Raw genomic sequence first — 22,794 nt, 5'->3', positions numbered from 1 at the left:
AAACCAGCAAAGATTTTGATGGAGTTTTGTTCTCTGAGCTAGATGGTTTGGTCGTGGAGCTTTCATCGTTCTTCTGAACATCATCGGCACAAACTTCAGGTAGAAGTGATGTGTTCGAATTTCTCCACGTGTGGTTCACAGCTTGCTCTGTAGACATCGATGTTGATTGGTTCTTGTTGACCTTAAACCTGTCATTGGTTACTTCTTTGTTTTCGCTGCAGCTCCTATTGGTTTGATTTTCGGTCCGATGTTTGCTCGTAATTTTTCTGATTTGTTGACAAATTGGATTGATTTCAATGTGCTTGTTGATTGATCTGAGTACCAGGCTTCTAAAAATTATCTGGTGTTTTTGGAATTGCCTCTATCCAAAATCTCCACATTTTTCCAGTCGAATATGTGTCCGCAGTTGTCCACGTGCAGTGATATAAGTGAGGAAATGTCATGGCGTTTGACTGCTAGTTGATGTTCATGCAAGCGAAGATGAAGAGGGCGTCTGCATTGCCCGATGTAGTGTTTTTCACAGTTGACAGTTTATTTTGTAGGTGATGTTTGGTTTTTCTTCTTTTGTCATTTCATCCTTTGGTTTGCATAGGATTGATCGTAGTGATTTTGTAGGTTTGTGTGCAACACCTATTCCGAAGGGATTCAGTAGTCTCGTTGTAGTTCCTGATATGCCTTTTACGTATGGCAGGGTGATCCGTTTGTTGAGTTCCGTTTTTGACTTTGTTTTTGATCATGCGTGCGGGTGGTATTTTTTGAAATTGAATGGGTAGTCGTTCTTTCAAAACAAGATCTTCAGGTATTTTTCTTCATTTGTTCGTGCTGTAGTGTGTACATGTCCTCTAGAACAAAGTTTGTACGCAGTTGATTTTGTGAGCTCTTGGGTTGTTGCTACTGTAGTTGAGAATATGATCTGTGTGGGTCGGCTTCCTATATACTTGAGTCTCCAGTTTCTGTGTCGGTTCTGGTGAATAATACATCCAAGAATGATAGTCTGTCGTTTGAAACCTGTTCCATTGTGAACTTCGCGTCATCGAAGACCTTGTTGATCAGCTTGTAAATGTTTTCCAGCTCGTACTTTTTGACGATGACGAATGTGTCGTCCACATAACGAATCCAAATTTTTAGCTTGATCACTGGTAAGATCGGGGCTGCTAGTCTCGGCATCACTGCTTCTGCGCTAAGTCTCGATATACCTTTTTAACATTTTTGTCAATCCAATTTTTAACTCCATACCAAATCCTTTGTTTGATTTCAAACCAATGTAACTCATTTATCAAGCACAAAGTTTATGTACTCGGATTTGCGTTGCACATTTTGTATGGAGTGGCTAATGATTCCAATTGCGAACCCAAGATTAAATAGGTGAGGTACGGTTCAAACTTGAAAGGTGAAAGGTCTAACTACTATGCCACCAACATCATAATCAGATTTTATGTAAACTGTACTGCAAGCCTCAAGTTATTGTATTCTAAGAAAAGGAATCTCGAGATGAAATTATGTTAGTCTTTATTCTTGAACTGACTGTTTTGATGCTTGCTAAATTATGAAGAATTGATACGATTTTCAAAGATTAGGCCTAACAGTTAGGTTTCAATTGATTGAAGAATGAGTAACCTATCTATAAGTTCCTTCCATTCAACCGCCAGTCAGTCAGCTAAAAACGTAGGGTCACACACATTTGTGCAACGATCCAAGTTGCCACACCTCATTAGCACAACAAGATGAACATCGAATTCATAAAAGTAGTTACTTCAATGGTAGTGATATATAAAAGAAAGATTGTGTATAATGATATAATACAGGAAGAAGGAATTAGTTAGTAGTTACGAAAAAAAAGAAAGATATAAAATTATTTTATCATCACAGTTTAGAGGAAGACAGAAACTGTATACGCCTACAATCCTGTGATCGATTCAGAGCCATGTCACCTAGAGTCTCCGACCATTCGTTACGAAAGTCACGCGGACCCCAAACAAGTAGTCTGCATCTGCCAACATGGCTCAGACTGGAGTTAGTGACTTCAAGGACTGATGCCACGTTTTGGTTTGGTCGCCCCTAACTTTCTTCCAACCATCCCTAATACTAGTCAGCATAGCGAGTCGTGGTAATCGGTGTTCAGGCATAGGTAACACGTGGCCCAACCGTCTCAGTCGATGAAGATTCATGACCTCATCAACCGATTTACCGTCATTTCCTAATACCCTGTGTCTAACCTCATTATTACTTACCCGGTGATCCCAGCAGATGCGAGCAATATTTCTAAGGCATCTGTGATCAAATACTAGTAACTTTCGATTATCTTCTACTCTTAATGGCCATGATTCACAGCCGTAAAGTAGAACAGAGCGAACGTCTGCGCAGTATACTCGTCCCTTAATTGATAGACGGATATCTCGTCTTCGTCATAGGTGACGTAAGTTGGCAAAAGTCAAACGAGCTTTTTGAAACCGTTCTGAGATTTCGTCAGACACCAACCCATTAGGGCTGACCAGACTTCCAAGATGAGTGAAGTTGTCGACGCGTTCGACTACTTCACTCCCTATCCTTAGTTCGGGTGTTGACGCAGGCCAGTCCTGGAGTAACAATTTACATTTAGAGGGGGAGAAACGCATCCCAAACATCCTGGCATTGTTACTCACTGCTACCAAAAGACTCTGCTTTTTATAAGCGTCTTCACCAAACAGGACAATATCATCTGCGTTTTCAAAGTCGATAAGTGGACGTTCTGGTAGGAGATCAATGCCCGAAAATCGAGATGACGAGAACGTTATTTCCAGCAATAGGTCTATAATGACGTTAAACAAAAATGGGGATAGTGGACAGCCTTGATGGACACCGATTGAGGTTGTAAGATCAGATAACAGTTCGCCATAATCTCTCACTCGACTAGTAGTGTTCGAGTAAAGAGCCTTCACAAGGTTTATGTACTTCTGAGGTACAAGTTTCGATGACAGATACTGCCATAGAACCTTACGGTCTACAGAGTCAAGTGATGCTTACAAGTCATTGTCGGACGCCGATAAGCATGCCTGTGCTCTGAAACCTGACAAATGGTGAATATGTGGTCGATGCAACCACGATCATACCCAACGCCAGCCTGATTTTTTCGTGTTTGCAGTTCACAAGTCTTTGTTAGGCACCCGATAATTATTAAGGCTAGTATTTTGGATGATAAATTGGTCAAACCAATCTCTCTATGGTTATCACAGGATGAGTTTAACCCCTTCTTATATATTGGGATAATCAGTGATTGTGACCAGTCAGATGGGATTACGTTCAACTCTCAGATTTCAGCTAAAATATTAGTCAACTTAATCGCTAAAATTGAGCCAATCCACCTGGACCAGCTGCTCTCCCTTGTTTTAGATTAGCTATGGCTTTTTGAACTTCAATTAGAGTCGATGGGCCGACTTCAATATTCCATTCAGGCTGTTTGGGAATGGTGGGTAGTTGTAGAGTAGCTGAAGGCCAGCTGAACTGCTCCTTAAAGTGTTCCTCCCTGGGCCTACGACATTGTATAGAAACATGTCGTTTCATTACACGCAAAGTTATTCATTTGGCTAGTGGTCTTGTCTTTGGTTTCTAACCTTTTATGGGCTTAAGTCAATTATACGGTCTCAGAAGTTGCCATCTCTCGGTCACATTATATCATTGAGTTTACCTGTTGACTAGCATTCCATTCATCGATAATAACGCTTGAAATTTTGTCTCATAGAAACACATATAACCTCCCCGTTAACGAGAATATGTGGCGTTTAAAATCAAACACAAATATTCCGTAGACATGACGATATGTTCTTTTTCGCCATGATTCGATAACAATCTGGTCGTCCGAACCACCATGTTGACATTACTAAACTTAAATCTGGTTCCTGTTAGTTGTATATGATTACCTGAGTTTCAAGGCCGTCCCAAATAGTTTCGCAAATTAAGGTAAGTTGCATTTTTTTTCAGTTGTTTGAGAATCTACTGCAAAACGAGGTAGGCACGCATGATACTGTCCAGAATGACGGAAGCTTTGAAATCAAACCATATACCTCAGATAACTACCCACTTGGACTACAAATCTTCATTATACAGGTTTCGTAAATAAACATACATTTTATTGTATTCCCAACGATATTAGTAAATAAAAATCGTTGATTATTAGATAGATAGTGCAAACTCAGAATTTTAGGGGGCACTTGCTTATTGAATTTACCTTCTAGTTATTCCTAATCTATGTTGGAGAACAAATTGCACCAAGCATTAGTTTTCACATCTAATTTTAGAAAATGATCGAATTTCTATAGTATCAGAGAAATTATTCTAAAGTTAGAATACAATGGGAAATGTATGATTTTAACTTCATTATAAAAAGAGCGAGAGATTATTCTTATTTCTAAGTAAAAAGTTGTACCTTTTAGTGTAAAAGATAATATTACAAACTGATAACGACTGAAGAACTAGTGGAAATTGAAACAAAATGAAGTAATATACAACTGTTATATTCCCCCCTGATTGATTTACTGATGTAACAAAAAAGTTCCCACTACGCAGACTGCAGTTATATTTTAGCTGTGTGTGAGCGCTACAGCCGTACACTTACAAAAGATCTAAGTGATGTGTTGTAGTGAAAGTACAATATGATTGGTCGTTGAGCGTGGACAAACACGCACAGCCTACGGACTATTAAGTATCTGATTTCCCTTCCTGTTATTCATTTCTACTCCGGACAAACTGAAGGTGATAGTGTTACCTAGTGGTAATTTGGTTTTCTACTCTGGGTCATGAACCGTAGTTCTGATATAACACGATTAGACTTATTATTGTATTATCGTCATATACGTTGGAGAAAAAAAATATTTCGAACATTCGTTATATTACTAAGATTGAAACGTTAGGCCCGGTCATAGCTGACTGAAAAGCGAGCGATCTAAAAAAAATTATTCTTTAAAATCATCTATCACCTTAATTATATCCATCGTTCTGTCAATAGTTGTTATGTAATATGATTTCAGCTCACTGAGTACAAACGTCTATAATTAAGTCTCATTTACATCAGCCGCTTTACCACAATGTATCATTGAATTTCGTTAATCAACCAGACATTGTCTTTTCATTTTAACAATTACAAACTTCGTTCACTTATTAGGTCCTAATTCATAACAGTAGTAACGCAGATAGGATAACAGTGATAACCCTTCACTACACTACAAAACCAAGAGACTGAAGCTCCTTTTCTCCTAGTCCCTGAAGTAAACAAATACTTGATGGGGATAACTGACTTATTGTTTAATGCAAAATCACATAATGGTTTAGTAAAATGTGAAAACCATACATTACGAGCATCATTTGCACATCTTCTTTGAATCGTTTCTTACAACCTTCATTGTTCCTTCATTCCTGTTGTTACCTTGATTGTCTTTAGTTTTCTCCTCTCTTCTCCATTTCAGTCTTCTTATTCTTCCGCTTACAGGTTTTTCACTTTCAATTGGTGCTACATACTACTTATATCTGTCAACACCATATGTCAAAACGATTATCGAGATCCTGGTAGGAAGAAATTATCCTATCAAAAAGTATAAAAAACCTGACAAAAAATCTATGTCCCACAGAAATTGATGTTGAAGAGTACAGTTTATAAAGAATCCGTAAGACAGCGGAATCTATCACGCTAAATAGTTGTCTTCTGTTGATTACTTCACGATACAACGAAATATATACATACCGTTTGTCACTCTAAAACTCCACTCCGTACGGATGTAATTATTATCACTCAAACAATCTATGTGAAGTCATAAAGCAATAACATGATCTTTTAACATACTAGACAATTGATACGGAATACGAATGAACATCTCAAGCAATATATAGTTTCAGTCCTAATAAAACTATATATTTTCATAGTTGAAAGCGTGAGTCAATTGGAGCTAGACCACCATGGAAAACCTGGAAGCACTGAATGGCCGTTTCGTCCTATTGTGTGACTCCTCAGCAGCGCGCGCCCACGACCTCACCTCGCGAGATTCGAAAACAGGACCTACCATTCTCGCGCCAGATCACTAAACCAATAGACCACTGAGCCGGCATTCGGTGGTGTTTATGTCTAACTCCAACCACGATGTTGAGCAACCGTTCACTAATTGTCTTCAGTGAGTTCCTATCTTACAACAGATCTGGTTTAAACTCCACTGGTCACTGCTTCTCACTAGAACTCCTGGATTTACCTCTCGAAGTCAGTCACTAGTGAGCATATGAAAATACTAAATCTCCACAAAAACCCCTTCTGATAAAACTATATGTCTTTTCAGGTTGCAGTAAAGCAGATCGCCTCAAAGAGGTCATTGAAAGTGGGAAAGTAAAACAGAAGAGGGTACATAAATGAAATCACAGGATGAAAAAAATGAAATATAATGTTAATACAACTGTCATCCAAAATATGATCAAACGGTGAGTTACTGAATTTGTATGTCTTAAAAATTCATAGCATAACATACGTAGTTGACTCGGCGAATATAATTATACAGAGAATTATAAACAAGAAACTTAAATGTTGCCCATTCAAAGCTTACCTTTCGCGCAATATCTAACATCCAGTTCACTGGATCACTTAACACTGATTTATTATTATCATTATTACTAATATTCAGTTCATCACGAGACAGACATGAGTTTGGACAATTCTTATTTGTTTGCGGTGTATAACAACAACCGTAATCACAATGAAGAAATGATGAATTTGGTTGTCTCAAAATATTATGATTCATGCACAGTTTATCGAATATAGTTGTGATAGAAAGAACTCTACCAAATATTCTATGTCCTATTGGACCGGTATTACCATGCAATAAATAAATAGCAAATGGTGTTAAAAGGTTTTTTTGACAAACAATATTATTATTGTCATCATTGGTTTGATTATGTAGAATATTTTGCGATAAAGCCTGAATATTTACAGGATCCCAACATAATTCCTGATAAAAACAGAAAAGAATTAAAGGATAAATTATAAACGAATATCATTCCAGTAAGCCAACAACAACGTGGAACCTGTCACATGTGAATCAGTTCAGGTTCCTACACTATACCAATACAAGAAAATGAAATTAACAAGAGATAGCAGAGTTGTAGAAGTAGTAATGATTTAGTGCTAGTAGAAAATATTAGTTATAAACATTATGATTTTAAAACAATGAATTTGCAGAATATAAGATAATTTGAAGTCTGAAGACCTAAGGAAACACATTGGGTAAAAGCATCTGCGCTACGGCGACCGATTCTGAGCAGGTTTACACGAAGTTTCCAATCAATACTCACGATAATCACCCAGACTCAAACCAAGTAGTCTCACGAAGTTACACGGATCAGGTAACCACATCGAGTACCGGAACCACGTCTTGGTTTTGTAGTCAAGAGCACGATTTCAGACTACAACAGATCACTAAGGGTTACTGACTTGTAAAGGAAAGGGGTATTAAATTATATAATCAGATAACGAAATAAAAGTTATTAAACACTTACGTGAACCCAGTGAATCAAATTTAATGAAATGTACGTAAACAAGTGACAATTCACAAAAAAATCTGTATTCGGTAGTTAAAGTGGCTTGAGACAGAAGAAAATATAAATGAAGTTTGAATAGTTAGTAATACGTAAACCCTGTCCACTTACTTGACGGATTCGGAATGGTGGTTAACGTTACTGATTAGTTTCCCAAGTCAATACATAAACTTAAAATGATACTGAAATCTCTAAACTGGTACTTGAAGACTAAGTACCACACCTTTAAATAAAGAACAGTTGTTCTGACTATACATCAAGTTAGACGGTGTGTTAGGGCTATTAAAACATCAGGATTTCTAGACATAAACTTTAGATCAGCATTGATGAAGCTAAAGTTCTGAATACTGAACTGATACACATCCCTATTAAAATGTTTCGTCGAATTTCGTAAATGATTTTAAAAGACTCCTATTGAAGCATTTGAGGATCGAGTAGTTGTTTGATTTGGACTCGTTTTTTGTAAGCCAGGAAAGTATAGTACTCGTAGATGCATGTAGAAACATTTCGATTTGTGAGGTTGATATAAACAACTTTATGCAAAGAACAGACAAATTGATAAAATCTGAGGTGACCCATAGTGTTAAAGACTAGGTTGGGCCACCACTCTATATATTTATCACTTTACTTGTTCTTCTATAAGGCCAGAACAAATAAACAAAACTCCTTCACAATTTTGATTCACATTTTGTGCAAACAAAAATACAACACACAAGGTCAACATGTTTTTGATACAGGACAGAATGGCATGCATACACTGTAGACAGACAGTTATTTTTTGAACTCTTTGTAAGTCTACAATTGGCTAGTCTATAATTGAAATTACATGAACACACAATAGAAAGAAATAAGCTGATTTTTACAAACCTCTTTAAAATAAATACAAACTAAATGCATTTTTAAGGGATAACCACTAAAGTATCAATTTTTGTTTTCCAATCCTTTACATTTATAAAAACAAATAAAATATCAACAACGTCCTAAATGCTCAATAAATGTGTTGTATCCAGCACTTTTAGTGAATTTCCCATTTATTTAGCGGGGGTGTTGCATATTTCAGTGAAATTATTATTTCAAGAGTTTGGATTTATCTCCATCTTCTATATGTTAGTGTAGTGTAGCCCAGCAAGCCGAATGAAAAACATAAATATAAAGTTAGGGCTTGAAAAGAAATGTTAAATGCAAATTACACTCTAATATGCAACACTCACCCTCCAAATAAACGGAAAAATGTCTGAGAAAAGCTGGTAACGACATATGTATTGAACATTGAGGGAGCTGTGGATAAACAGCCAAGAAATATTATACAGATAATCGTAGTATACATACTTCTAATAGACATAACGCTAAACGACGAATTTTATTTGATGAATCCATGCATAGTTTTACAACTAGATCTATACACCAACTTGCTAGAAATGGCAGTTTCAGACGAAATAAAAGACGAATCAAACGAATTGTATACATTCGTAGAGGCTGAAAACGAAGAAACAATAAAAAACATATAAATAAATGCTTATATTATTCATTTATTTGAAAAAAGTATAACTTTTCAGATTTCGAAATGTAAGCCGGAAGTAGAAATGACCTAAAACATGAATGAATGAATGAGTGTGAACTTGAAACTGTAGTGTTTTGTCTATGTCACAATGTCATGTATACGCAAATAATCATGTTTACTTTTTTCTGCAAATAGCTAGTAACATGAGAAATATACTGCTGTAGTAAAGTAGGATTTATGATTTAATCAACGAACTTTTGATTTTCAAAATGAAACCAAAGAACGCTTATCGATAATTAATATGCAGAAATAAAATGTTGCCGGTTAACTGCGCTTCACCAGACTGAAGAACTGAAGTAAACCAGCAAACTGAACTGATTTCCGAAAAAAACTGATGCTTAACATAATAAGCTCTTTTTTCGAACGAAACAACAATAATTGTATTACGAATACGATCAAACATCGTAAGTAATTGCAGAAAATCAAATTTGTGGTACACTTGTACTTCAATCAATCGAGACTTTCAGTTTAAACACTTAACCATATTGTTCAAACAATATATTAACACAGAATATCAACGCAGGTCAATATATGCCCAATTTACGAGTCTCGATTTGAATTAACCGTGCATCCTGAATCCCACTATTAAACACTGTTCAGCTCAACTGTTCAATAAGATTATTCCGACTAAGTAGTAGCGGAAATAGAAATTTGGAGTAGAAAAAGTTTTACTTCATCAACCAATGACCTATAAATGATGATTTCTATCAACTTCAGCTGCTTTCTATTATTATGAGAAAATTTTTTCCATACTATGAAATATGCATAGTACTTTTTCTCATTGAAAGAACAAAGAAAATAATAAAACGACAAATTATGACTAACCTTTACACCACTATTAACAGCAGTTGTCAAGAGCAAACGACTCAATTTAGTGGAATGTGAATAATCTAGACTAGATAATATGATTTTCGCATGATTTAGAAAAACGCATTGTTCATTACGTTTATCATCAGTATCATTATAGTGTGTTTCAGTATGTGAATTGGAACTTTTTTTCAATTGACTAGAAAACATTAAAATACTCTGGAAATCTAAATAAAGATCACTTTTTTCCAAACGTAATTCACCGACTTCAGAATTGGTTAATCGTGATGCGGCGAATAGAATTAAACCACCACAACTTTTAGCTAAATAATTTGAATGGAATGTTAATATCATATTAGTGTTATTACTATCGTTATGAGTACTATTATTGTCTTGCGAAAGTTTCTGATCCATTGATTTATTATTGCCGCTATTGTCATGATTATGACTGACTAATGATTTATTAGACTGTTTGTTAAGTACAAATTTTAAACATAGATGGAGTGCAGTTAAAAAACGATCCAAATATTGAAACGGTTCACTAGCCTAAATAATAAATCAGCAGAAAAGAAATTGAAAACTGAATAATAATAATAATAATAATGATAATAATAATGGTAATAGTAATAATAATAATAGTAATAATGTCAATTCAAGGAAATAGTTACCTTTCCACTAAGTTTTTTGTGAAAATTAGGAGAAAATTGTCAATAGTACAAAATACAGAAATCATAAATAGCTCAATCTATAAGTCATCGAAATGTGATAAATATGCCGTATGGGCGAGACCCGAATTCAAAACTACAGAAGTACTGCTAATTTGCCCTCCATATATTGATTCGTAAAGATTATTTGGCAAGCGCTTATCGACGACCTCGCGGAATCTTTATCTGCTTCGACTGACGCTGTTGTTGCGTTAAATGCCAGAGCGAACAAAGAGATTGGAAACTTGAAACTTCAATACTGTAGAGTAGAAAACAGCTGTTATATCTGGTGACTACCGAAAGCTTTTTAAACGCATTCGAGACACTGGGAGCAAGAAGACTAGTATGAATGTAACAATCTGTGAAGTGAATATAACATCGATTCATGACATACAAAAGAATTTTGAACGGTAATGGTCTCTTCCCTTAACAACAATAATCAGAATGTCAGCACTCACTGGCCGTCCTGATGTTAGTGTGGTTTTAAAATGTCAACTTATCAACGTTTCGGTTGGAGCGATCCTGTTCTATACCTGAAAAACACTGACCTCCAAGTTGAAGATATTCGGTGACTTTGTTTCCCATCATCGTTGTCACTAAAAGATAGCTAACATCCAGAAGTTATATCATGTTACCAATACGGAGGTTTAACAATGTGTATTCGGGTGCAGTGAAGATAACTCACTTGGTGTTAACATCTTGAAACACTGGCTTCTGTGGCTTGAATATATATTGCGAATATCACCCTAGCGAATTCTACATTGTTCATTATTTTCCGACTCTGGGACTGGTTGGAAAAGGAGGATAAGCAGTCAGTTCATGGCATGACGTAGTGGTATGAGGGAAAACAGTATAGGACTGGCATCTGTCGATCCTTCACGATTGTCTAGTTGAGGTCCTAGAGATAATGCAACACAGTGGGTTGAGACGTCCACAGGTATGACTCAGAATAGAGGCTGATGGAGATCTTGCTGTAGTGTTATTTAGTAGTCTTCAGAAAAAATGAAAGGAAATTCCTTACTTGAGAGTATTCTTCCTAGTCGTATTATGCTATTCATTCACTTCTTTCTGATTGTACTCCCTACTCCCCACTTCCTCTATTTCTTCATAATTAAATTTCCTTATTTGTGTGACACATGTTTATTTCGGTGCCCTATTGTATGAGTACTTATCTGTATTAAATAAATGAATAAATCTCTAACATCTAACTAGAGTATCTATTTTTCTACTACTTCCAAAACAAAAGAAAACATATTTGTAAGAAACGTTAAACAGAACAATGCAAACATACTGGAGGATAGTGTGCTAAATGTGTTATTAATCCAGCAGCTAAAATTCCAGCAGCTGACGCATGAGGCCAATTATATGAAAGCCAAGCTAAATTGAAATTGGCATTCGGACTGATTAAATAATTCGATCGACTTGTATTAGAATTGTTATTCATGATAGTGCTTGTAGCATTACTCTCAGATATGTTTTTCTCACGAGAATGAACTAATAGGCGATCAATATTATCGTGTGTGTTCAAAGTAATGAAATTTTGTAGCATAAAATTACGATTATCACTGATTGCATTCAGAAGTCCATCAACTGGTAATAGCCCATCTGATGACTGCATAGATTTACTTGGAATAGAATATACTACTGGGGGAGAAATTGGATTGGTGCATTTTTCAGTTTTGCAATCTGATACACCTGTTCTGCATGTTTGATCTGGTATCAAAAACTCCATGACTGCTTTTAAAAATCTAGATTAAATTAGAAAAATTACATAAATATGTATAACTTTCAAATAACCTATTATTTTCTAATCGTTAGTGAGACTCAGTGACCAAGTACACATCCTGTATACTCAGCTGTAAGTCAATATAGTGATTTACTGGTTAAGGATGCAATCTTTCAGTAAGGGGATCACGGGTTGTATCACTACTCTTCATGCAAACGATGTGACTCAAAGACGAATAGACGAACACGAACTTGATAAATATGTTGACCCTGAAACAGGAGTCAGCTGTCCAAACCAAACTAAATGGAGCACACTCAAAACTCGGGATTAAACCAATAAAAAACAGAAGTTAAGTCCACTGAGCGACAATACGACACATTTCATAATCTCACAAAAGAAGAAAGATACCCAAGACCCAGCACGAATTATTAGAAGCAGTACAAAAAAGCAATTAGATGGATCACCGATTTTTATCGACACTGCTTAGAAAAGCCGAATATAATCGCCTGTTCACAATAAAGTGCTATTTCATAATTGCAAACTGTTTATTAATCATTTGTAACCTGATGAATCCAAATAATGGATTACTTCATAATTTCAAAGCTTACAGATGGAAGCCGCTAGAGCCCCACAGGCATTATTATTTAGCAGTAATATAAAAAGCAAAATGAACAAACTACTATCCACACAATAAAATTTCATATTATGATCATGAGATAACAATGTAGATTCAGCATAGCAAATTTATATAGAGCATGGTATACACAGTAGCTCCGTTACCGGCCAAAAAACCAAAACACAATATTTGCTTGTTTCCCTGTTCATTTTAACGCATTTAAACCTTTTTTTCATTCATGGACTGATACAAGGTATGACACAAACAGAATACTCTAGTCCCTGGGACTCTTTGACTTAACAGGACATGTCTATTTCTAGTATACAGCATCAATCTTCACAGCTCGGAAAAAGAGTTAACGCTTAAAACTAAGTCCGATAACTTTCAAACGTTTTACACAAGAAACTATAATTCTCTAAATCATTATTATCTATATAACTTATAACTAGTTATTTCTTGTCAAAATAGATATCAGTTCAAAAATAAAACGAAAAAACTAAATGATCATTAGTAGTCTATACGTACTTCATATGTGATTTTGATTCCCAAGAAAATGTGCATCGAGTTACAGCCAAATGACGGCCTAATGAGGTTAAAATATTCCAATTCCATAACTCCGGTGATTTGGTGTCATATGTAGTTACCTGACATTGACTAAAACGACCATGTTGAGATTTCGACTTGAATGATAACACATTTGATAATGCAATCAACTGATCTAGAATTGTATCCGTAAGCTAAAAACAAAAGTGAATAAGAAAGATGAAACATACGTGAATACTCATATACGAACGTGAATAGCGTTTGTAATATAATGACCTTGAAATCATCTTATTCTTTGGTGTGCATTGTTGGTAAGGTATATATTTATTGTTCGCGTAAATATTAGTACATAAGACTGATGGTACTAGTTTATACTCATTCATGGTTCGAATTCACCTGAACTTAAACAGATTTACGTGAGAAGATGGATGGAAAAACTAACATTTTGATTGATCTACTTACTCATTTATGGGATAATATCCAATCAGTCATTAGGAAACAGGATAATTGAGAGCATAGTTATTTGGAATAACCTAACAACGAATAATGTTTTACATGGGCAAAACTTTATTAATGTTGATGGACTAAATTTCTTTAAGAACTATAAATAGTTGATCGGCATCAAATTCATCTAACTCTAGATCCAGTTGAAAGCTTACATTCTCAAATCTGAGTAAGCTTATATCTATTTTTCAACCAATCAGAACAAGCAGACGAATTAGGAAATTACTGTGAGATTCTCATGTGAACTCAATATAAACCGTAATGTTTTTATTACTGCATATTTCGCGTTTCGGTCTACTGGAATATACTTTGTTCCTACTTGATTTTTGTTCAGATTTGAGACGAGCTGAGTGAAGTATGGTGGTTAGAGGATGCGAGACAGTAGAAAAAGTAAAGATGTAAAACTATAAGTTAAAAATGAATGAATTAATTCAAGATATTTCACTTGTTATAATAAAAATTACTTAATTTCGCCACATACATTATAGGAATATAAAAGCCGAATTACTTTAAGAATGAACACTTATTAACATTTGATTTTTAGGAAAAAATAACACCAACTACTTTTCTAAGCAGACTTGGAGTGTGGCTAGCAGTGGGATCTAGGACACTCATTTGATTCCATTTGAAATGTATTTGCATCTCGAACTTGAAATCGGGATCAGGTATTTTTTTGCTTCAAACCCAAACGCATGATCTATTTGTTTACTAAATCTAAGTAGAAAATGGCTTGTGGAATAGGGTGGATTTTAACTCATTTGCATGGACTTTCTAAAGCTTCCAATTGATATTTAAGATTGGAATTGACAAGCCTCTTTCGGTATATGTGAATCTTGTGAGTTCTTACATGAAGTGATAAGTACTAAGCACGAATTTCAGAATGAACATCAACTCTAGAAACCAGGTACATCCAGCCCACGAGTGCTAAATAGGATGAAACGGGCGTCTTTGATTCTACTGTCAACCATCATCTATCTCTGTTAAAAAAGTGTTTGTGGTTTAGTAGTATTGTACGTGGTTTCAGAAAAACTGATTCGGTATTCGTATTCGACGGGAACATTCACTTTCGACCAGACAGTGACTGGAGATCGTTTAGATAGAATAGAAGCCAGTGGCGATCTTGCTGTAACCTTTTACTTTCTTCATAAAGAGTGGTCATAACTTCCTTAACTGAAAGAGATCTTCTGGTTGTACATTTCAGTTTCCCCTATTATTATTCTAATTATTACACTAACATACTCTCTGTGGTTCTTGTTGTTCCTTCTTTTTTTTTCTCCTTATATGCACCTCACCCTTTTTCTCTTCCCATTCTCATTGTTTTGTTTGGTGCATATATATCTGGTGCCCCCTTGTATCAATATTTATGTGTTTAAACAAATAGTTTAATGTTATTTGAATCTAAGAAATAAACTTTTTTAAACATACTTCCATTTGATCTGGTTGCAATGGATTCAAAGGATAAGTTGGAGAGATATTATTTGCAGATTGTTTGGCTAAACATTCCAGAAAGGGGGAATGCAATGGCACATGAATAAGGTTAGATGTGTCAATTAGTTGAGTTTCGTGCAATCGCATAGCACGATGTATTCGTTCCAACCATAAGACAGCTAACTGACTACCTGGAGTTTCTGGATGCAATAAACCAGCATGATGTAAACGCCTACACGCTGGATGTTCTTGAGGTAATAGACTTTGAACCTGCATGGTGAAAACATATATATATATATATATATATATATATATATATATATAAAGATAGATACATATATGTGTACTTTATACCTTGTCTATAGTCTACCTAATACAGGATACAAATTAAAATTTTATTACCAGTAAACACTTCTCACCACATCACCTTTGGACATTAGTAAACCAATGTGGGATTTTTTGGATTGTAGTGGTTTTTTTCTCTTTGCAGATGAATAACCCAATAACCAGTATGAAAAAAAATTTCCCTCACTTTACAGAATAGTTGAATGGAATCAATTTACCATACTCATATTATGCTACTACAACATAGAACGTTGAAAAAACTAAATAGAATGCTTAGACGATCTTTTATGAAATATTGTACAAAAATATTAATATTATTAATTATTAATAAATGCGCTCTCAGTGATGCCCTAATGGTTAAAAAGCAGTTGATCCATACAGCTATAGCTTCACTTTTTCAGTTGTGAAAGAAGCTTGGTGCTTTTGCAAAGTATTACTAGCTCTCTTAAGTATACACAGTATGATAAAGACGAGTACATAGATCAGGTACTAAGTAGTGAATGAATAAAAATTAGAACTTGAATTCATGAAAGCTTAATGGGTTTAAGAAATGATTCATTGAATGGTAATGCATAATGGTAACACATATTTTTCATTTACATTGTAATTGTTTTCTGAAACAAATAGATTTCTATCAACCAATGACTCGCAGTATTTTTAATCAACTCAATCAAAATGTTGTTTAATTACACTTTTATTTGATAAATAGGTTCCACTACTACTACACTTTCGATAAAATGTACAAAATGAGATCAGATTAACGATATAAGTTATGAGAAATTTAATAACTTACTTTGTAAGCCAACAAACCAAGAAGATAACCAGCACGAGTAGATGTTACTTGATTTGAATCAGAAACTGCACGAATCAGAGCCTAAAAAATTTAGGAAATAAGAATACTAATATTTCCACATAAATTGGTACACAACATTGTGCTCATACTGTATTACGTAAACTGATAAGTTTCAAGAAATTAAGTAGATTGTCAACTATTAAACAAAAGTAATTGTATGCTCTCAAGAACTAAAATGGAGGTTAAATAATCCGCAAATTTCTTAAGATCAATAATATAACTATGTAAAACTATTCGTCAATAATTTACCAAAATCAACGATGAGTGGTTGAATAGAAGTTTATTGGGTAAGATTATAATTTACGGATGACCTTTGAGCAACGCCAAATGACCTTGAAATCTCCATCTTCTTACCAGGGTTAAATGAGGGTTACATATTAGTGTGAGGAATTAGGGTTAACATTTACAGTTGAATGTTGGGGTTAGGAACTAGATTTAATGTTTTCATCACGAAATGACATCAGCTATAATGCATAAATGGTATTTATTCGAATGAGTGGATGAATTCCGCGCCAAAATCCAAAACCTGCTATCTTAAATGTGATTGGTTCGTCCATAAACTATAGTCTCACCTTTCATTATTAACTCCTAAGGATTTTGCATTAACGTAGCCGATAATTTGACAATCACTTTGACGATTAGTTTTCAATGGCATACTGATTTACTTGAACAGATAACACGATTTCGATAGCATTTACATTTATAATAGCTAGTAGAGGAATTCCTGGACGTGCATTTTATACCTGCATCCCAGTATTGACATATGAAAAGAAACTCCAAATTCGATATTCATCACTACACGTACTAGTACAAAAGTGGATTTTCCCAGAACTGTAAATCGGGATAGAACATCAGTTCTTTTTAGACTGTAAATACATCATGATGATGAATATTGGACTTGTATAAAATCTGAAAACACTACCATCTATCAGCTGACTGCAAATATTTAACCAAAAATAAAGCTGTAAATAACGATTCTCTTTGTAATAACCGTGCAGTTTCTAAAACATATTTCCGTAAATATTCAAACAAGCTTTGAGACACACATATGTTTACTGAGACATAAATACGAGTATACTATTTTTGTTCTTTATCTAATACCTTGCATCAATCAGAAAAATGACTTCAATGCATAAAAACAAAGTATACACGTATGCCTACCCACAGACAAGTGAAATTGGTTTCTAGGTATTAAATTGATTGCGTCATAGTAAATCCGAGCCTACTTTTAGTAACATTGACTGGTAAATAAAAGTTATGATTGATAATAAGTGTTAATCAATATATATATGTATATATAAACCGATCACTTATGTTTATATATAAACTGAGAAGATTCGGATTGATTTGCATTTCACATCGTTGTAATAACCACATAAAAAGACAGAAAAAACGATACAATCTAGGTAAAAGTTAAATGGAAATACTAAGCAAGAGATAAGTAGTTAACACAGATAATTAAGAAATATAACAATACCACTGCACATTTATACACGCACATACATAAATACGAAAAAGGGATTTAACACACACCTCGTATAATCCAGCTTCAACCAATGTAGCAAGTAAGATGGCATAATAATTATTCATTAGATCAATTCCAATAGAATCATACTTAATTAAAAGACGACAACCTTCTGCAGGAATGAAATCACCTTCAATATCCCAAGCACTAGATGATGATGATGATGATGATGAAATACACCTCACTGGTAAGATTGAGAACAGACGTCGTGAAGAACTGTCCAAATATGAAGATGACATTTCGTTGCGTAAATAATCACTTCTTTTCCCTGGTGAACTCGATAGATTTATTACAGGTAACAAAGAAGATGAACCGGTAGATAATGCTTCAATAAGACCCAGTATAGTTGGTTCTAATTCCTTGACAGATGAATGGGGTATAGGTACTGTTGGAAATAAACCATATAATAAGCTTAATATTTGGTTCTATGGAATAGAGAGAAAGACGAAAAGAAGAAGAGTTTACTACTTTGATGCAGGAAATAACCCTTTATCTATTCGCGTTGTATTCTTTGAGATGCATCATCCATCTCAAAAATACAACACTACTATCCTTATTCTTAGATAAACGTATGCTTTACGATCTCACTCCATGATCATCAATTTAAAGTTACAACTTAGTGGAAAAATAAATCAGTTGGGTAATCCATGTATTTGCTTTCGAACATTCTATTAATTACAATAACTTTCCATGTCCATTGATTGCTTTTTTTTCTGTGATATTGTATGAAATATAGCGATCTAAACAGGCGTTTTATTGTGTGTTTATTGTTGTATTTACTATCTGTCTTAACATACATGTCACTCAAGACTGTACACACTGAATCAGTCAGTTAACGATGTAGCACCGAGCTTACACGCATATCTAAATCATGTTGTCTAATTAGTTATCAGCTCTTAGAGTAAATAAATTAGTACGTTGAGATTTAGTGAAGGAAATATGACGATATCCATTCCAATAAAAAGCTGAATATGGGATAAGATGTAATTCAAAAGGGAAGAATACAATTCAATAATGAAGTGAAGAATGACATTAGGCTTAAGATTTTGAGGAAATAGCCAGAACCACTACCCTAGGTGATTTATGAATTCCAGTATAAAGTCAGAAGTTTAAGTTTCACTACACCTACCTATATCTGAGTTGTAAGGTAGTTTCATAACTCTTACAGTAAATATGAACCCACAGACTAATAAACAAAGATCACTGGGTGCTCCTTTTGTTACCGCTAGCGATAATAAAGCCAGTTCCAACACTTCTTTACCAGGTCCACATGAAATCTAATCTTAAGCACAAACATGAGGCACAAACGATTTTAATCCAGAAACTTAAATAATTGGCAAAACTTAAAATATAGTACACCATGTGCCCATCATTCAATTGAGTAAAGATGATAATACACTGGAAACAACGGAAGTAATATAAATTTAAATATAAACCAATGACAAGTAAAATGGCAAAATATCACATGTAGTATACCAGTTCTTGTATGGTATATATATGGACTTTTATTATCCTATCCCTATAGTAAACTACAGATTTTTTTTAGTTGAGCTGTAAAAGATAGTAAGAGCCAATGATTACAATATTTTAGATAATACAGTTGAAAATTAATAATCATTAATCAGGCTACTACCATCACTTTAATCATGTGTAGATTTTATATACTGAATAGTCTGCTATCTTCTACTCATTATTCAATCTTGCCTTTTACTATTCTTACAAGTTAAATTCACTTCCGCTGCACAATTAAATAACTAAATACTATTTAGTAAGGTTAGTGTATTTGCCCGACATATTTATTTGCTTTGGTCAAATTAATAACACATAACTATAGTGTAACTGAAAATAAGTCATTAGTATATTTTATCAAGTGAATAAAAAATCTGATCAACCAGTTAATATTTTCTCACAACTCACTCTTATTTCTGTATTACCAACACCCAACGTATACAGTAGAGTTTGTAAAGTTGGGAGACCATCATGAATAAAATGGAAAATACCTATCAATAATAAAATAGAAATAAATTACGGCTTAGAATGAAAAATAACAAAGATGTTTTTCTTTAAGCTATATATTATGTGGTTATGTTGTACATCCTTAAAAAATCTCTGCATTGTATTAGAATAGCTAACAGTGAGTCATAAACAATGTAGAACCTGCCATATATGTGCATCGTTTCAAATTGCAACACGATAACAATATATCGAAATGAAATTAACAGGAAAAATCAGTGTAGTAGGAGTATTAACAATATCAGTGATGGTAAAAAAAGATTATGTGGTTCAAGAAGAAAGGGTGAATGACCTGATAGTTTGCATTTATTACCAGGGCTAAATTCAGCAGTCATTAACTTTATGAGCTGATACCATATATTGGCAAAAACTATGAAAAACTGTTTTTAATTACCACTAAACAATGAAAATACTTGTGAAAAAATAAACCCCCAAATGCCCTGGTACGGCCGAGATTGGGGAGAGTCTGCTCTCCCTCTCCAAATGCTCTCACACGGCTAGCGAATATATAGCCTCTGCCAGGGAAGTCCTACTCAATGCCTTCTCGTGGCGGGGGTGTTGTTCACAAAAGTGAGAGGACGAAAAGCGAATGTCCGGCGCTTTAACCGGGTTGGTGGATGTGGAGGATCCACCTAGGGGAGTTGGAAAACCCTGATTCCAAACCAATGGTGCACATGGGCTCCAGTACCCTGAGGGAATGAATGGCGTATGAACCAACTGTTGGTCACCGGCTACCATGGGACTGTATCTCTTCACGATGCTCCACTGCCTTGTGGATCAGACCTTTAGGTCAAAGGCTCCGGGTGTGGCCCCCTAAGAAAACCACCTGCTTCAGTCTGGGCACCTGGGCAGTATCACAGCCCTCACACAAATCGAATGAGATTTGTGAGGCGCATATTTATCTGGTGCTTCCCTGTACCAATATTTATGTGTTTAAATAAATAAATAAAAGAAAAATAAAAGACAAAATCAAACAAAGAAGTAGTTGAAAGTAAATTGCGAATGTGAGATACCTGAACACACACTACAGATAAACAATACAAGAACAATACTACGAAGTTCACAAATCCCTTCAGTTTTGATTCAAAAGACGAACCATAACAACTAAGTACGACTATAAAATTGTAAAGAAAAAGTTAATAACTGAGTAATATTGTTACAAAAGAGAGTTTTATGACTTGAGACGAAACTTTTGATTGATAGATAAACTTTGATTATACGTACTGACCAAGTGGTGGCTGCTAACGAAACCAATTTACCGGGGGATCACCACCCACTCACCCACGAATGCTTTGAGATCAAAGGCAAGAGCACCAGACGGAGGAATAGGCTTTCCAATGGCATAAAATAGGATTTTTGTATACAAAATATTGACACAAAAAAATGTGACAAGCGATTAAAGGAAATCAGTCTGTACGTCACTCGCTCTCCAACCAATTAAGACCTGACTATTAGGCTTACTTTTCGGGCCTTAGTATACTTGCTACTTCGGCTATGAATGCCTTATGCTAATCCTGTTTTTCCATTTATTCCTTTAAGTTTTTTTTGCGCAACAGTTTACCATAGATCCATTTTTTAATTGCCACTGGATGGAACATGCAAATACTAGTTAAACGGTGTGAAAACAGTCGAATCTTAGCTTAAAATAAAGAAACTAACCAGTATATACTTTTATATAGTAGTTTTTTCCCAGATGTTCATAGAGGTAGGATATATATATATATAAAGTGCTTATCTGGGGCTAGACTTTATCACGACGTTATGATGCAATAATGTTGAACCAATAAGTATGGAGAAGCGAACTAAACGTTTTATTATTATTTTGATGGTTGATGGGTTTTGAAACAAGGAAATCTGAAACAATGATGTTCAAAGAAAACCGCAAAAATCAAAATTCAATCTTCGGTAGGGCTTTAAGTATATACTAATGAGGAGTGGTATACGCTAGGGCCGAAACGGCTCCGTCAGCTGTTATCAAATAAAAAGATCCTCCAAATGACTTTAGTTAGTTTACACAATTCAAAAAATATACTCCCAAAAAGTCTCGATGAAACCACTAGACTCAGAGTAATACTATATTTTATTAGATAGTCAGAAAATAATAATACTTAAAAGCTACTATTTGCCTATGTTAATTAAAACGAGAAATATTGATAGGTCTAAAAGAACAACTATGGTGTATAGAGAGCACTACTCACTAGAACCCTATCTATCTGACAATCATATTCAGAAAGTATACAGAATTGATAAACAATATATATTTTCCGATCACCATGACAAGAACAAAACAGGATAAATCTAAACGGGTTTATGCTTAGCTTAATGAACCTGCAGTTCAAATATCCTCTAATAATTTATTTGTTAAATAACTTCTAACAATGTTTATTCCTGTATTCAATATTTTATCCATAAGTGTGCTATTTTGTTAAAAGATGAACCTATTCTACTGTCTTGTCTTTGTACGTCGATTCAATTGACGTCAACAATTCGATCTTGTGAGCAGTTGTCCCTCGACATGTCGATCGGTATTCAATTTATTCATTTTAACAATTAAAACCTTTTTGATGTAACAAACTCTGAATCATAAAATATATAGTTTTAGATAAGTGATTATACATGGAAAT

At 34.6% G+C, this 22,794-nt stretch overlaps 1 protein-coding gene across 1 annotated transcript in view; it reads right to left on the bottom strand.

Moving 5' to 3' along the window:
* Positions 1–15,581, bottom strand: part of Smp_007700 (putative ring finger protein) — a gene marked incomplete at both ends in the record, with an annotated part of 33,217 nt that extends 17,636 nt beyond the window's left edge. Inside the window, 6 exons of the mRNA XM_018800127.1 lie at positions 6,558–6,959; positions 8,875–9,021; positions 9,932–10,459; positions 11,909–12,365; positions 13,485–13,696; positions 15,432–15,581. Of these exons, the coding sequence (XP_018653972.1) occupies positions 6,558–6,959; positions 8,875–9,021; positions 9,932–10,459; positions 11,909–12,365; positions 13,485–13,696; positions 15,432–15,581 (1,896 nt within the window). The remainder of the gene's footprint in view (positions 1–6,557; positions 6,960–8,874; positions 9,022–9,931; positions 10,460–11,908; positions 12,366–13,484; positions 13,697–15,431) is intronic.
* Positions 15,582–22,794: the final 7,213 nt, after the last annotated feature.

This window comes from Schistosoma mansoni, chromosome W (genome assembly GCF_000237925.1).
Source record: "Schistosoma mansoni strain Puerto Rico chromosome W, complete genome".
Classification (NCBI taxonomy): Eukaryota; Metazoa; Platyhelminthes; class Trematoda; order Strigeidida; family Schistosomatidae; genus Schistosoma; species Schistosoma mansoni.
The sequence above is the reverse complement of the archived record's forward strand: the minus strand, read 5'-3'. Positions and strand labels throughout refer to the sequence as shown.